This window comes from Eimeria mitis, genomic scaffold (assembly GCF_000499745.2).
Source record: "Eimeria mitis Houghton genomic scaffold, Emh_scaff1791, whole genome shotgun sequence".
NCBI lineage: Eukaryota > Apicomplexa > Conoidasida > Eucoccidiorida > Eimeriidae > Eimeria > Eimeria mitis.
In genome coordinates this window covers 3,991-4,273 of record NW_013570110.1, presented here as the reverse complement: position 1 = coordinate 4,273, position 283 = coordinate 3,991, and the positions used below count along the sequence as shown (strand labels likewise).

General features: G+C 57.6%; 1 protein-coding gene across 1 annotated transcript in view; it reads right to left on the bottom strand.

Annotated features, from left to right (window-relative positions):
- EMH_0043590 (RNA methyltransferase, TrmH family domain-containing protein, putative) overlaps window positions 1-283 on the bottom strand; it is a gene marked incomplete at both ends in the record, with an annotated part of 8,444 nt that overhangs the window by 5,680 nt on the left and 2,481 nt on the right. The window contains one exon of the mRNA XM_013495860.1: window positions 139-283. Coding sequence (XP_013351314.1) covers window positions 139-283 — 145 coding nt within the window. The remainder of the gene's footprint in view (window positions 1-138) is intronic.

Sequence of the window (283 nt, the reverse complement as noted above, 5' to 3'; positions counted from 1 at the left end):
CTGCTGCTGCTGCTGCTGCTGCTGCTGCTCTGCAGCAGCAGCAGCAGCAGCAGCAGCAGCAGGTGGAGATACACCTGAGAGAAAGAGATAATAGAAGCGAGCAGCTAATTCAAATGCATCTGCAGCACGAGGAGGGACCCCTTGCTGCAGCATCATAAACACGTCAACACTCATGCTGCTGCTGCTGCTGCTGCTGCTGCTGCTGCTGCTGCTGCTGCTGTTGCTGCTGCTGCTGCTGCTGCGGGAAGGGGTTAGGGGGGCGAGGAGCCTATCGATAACAGAA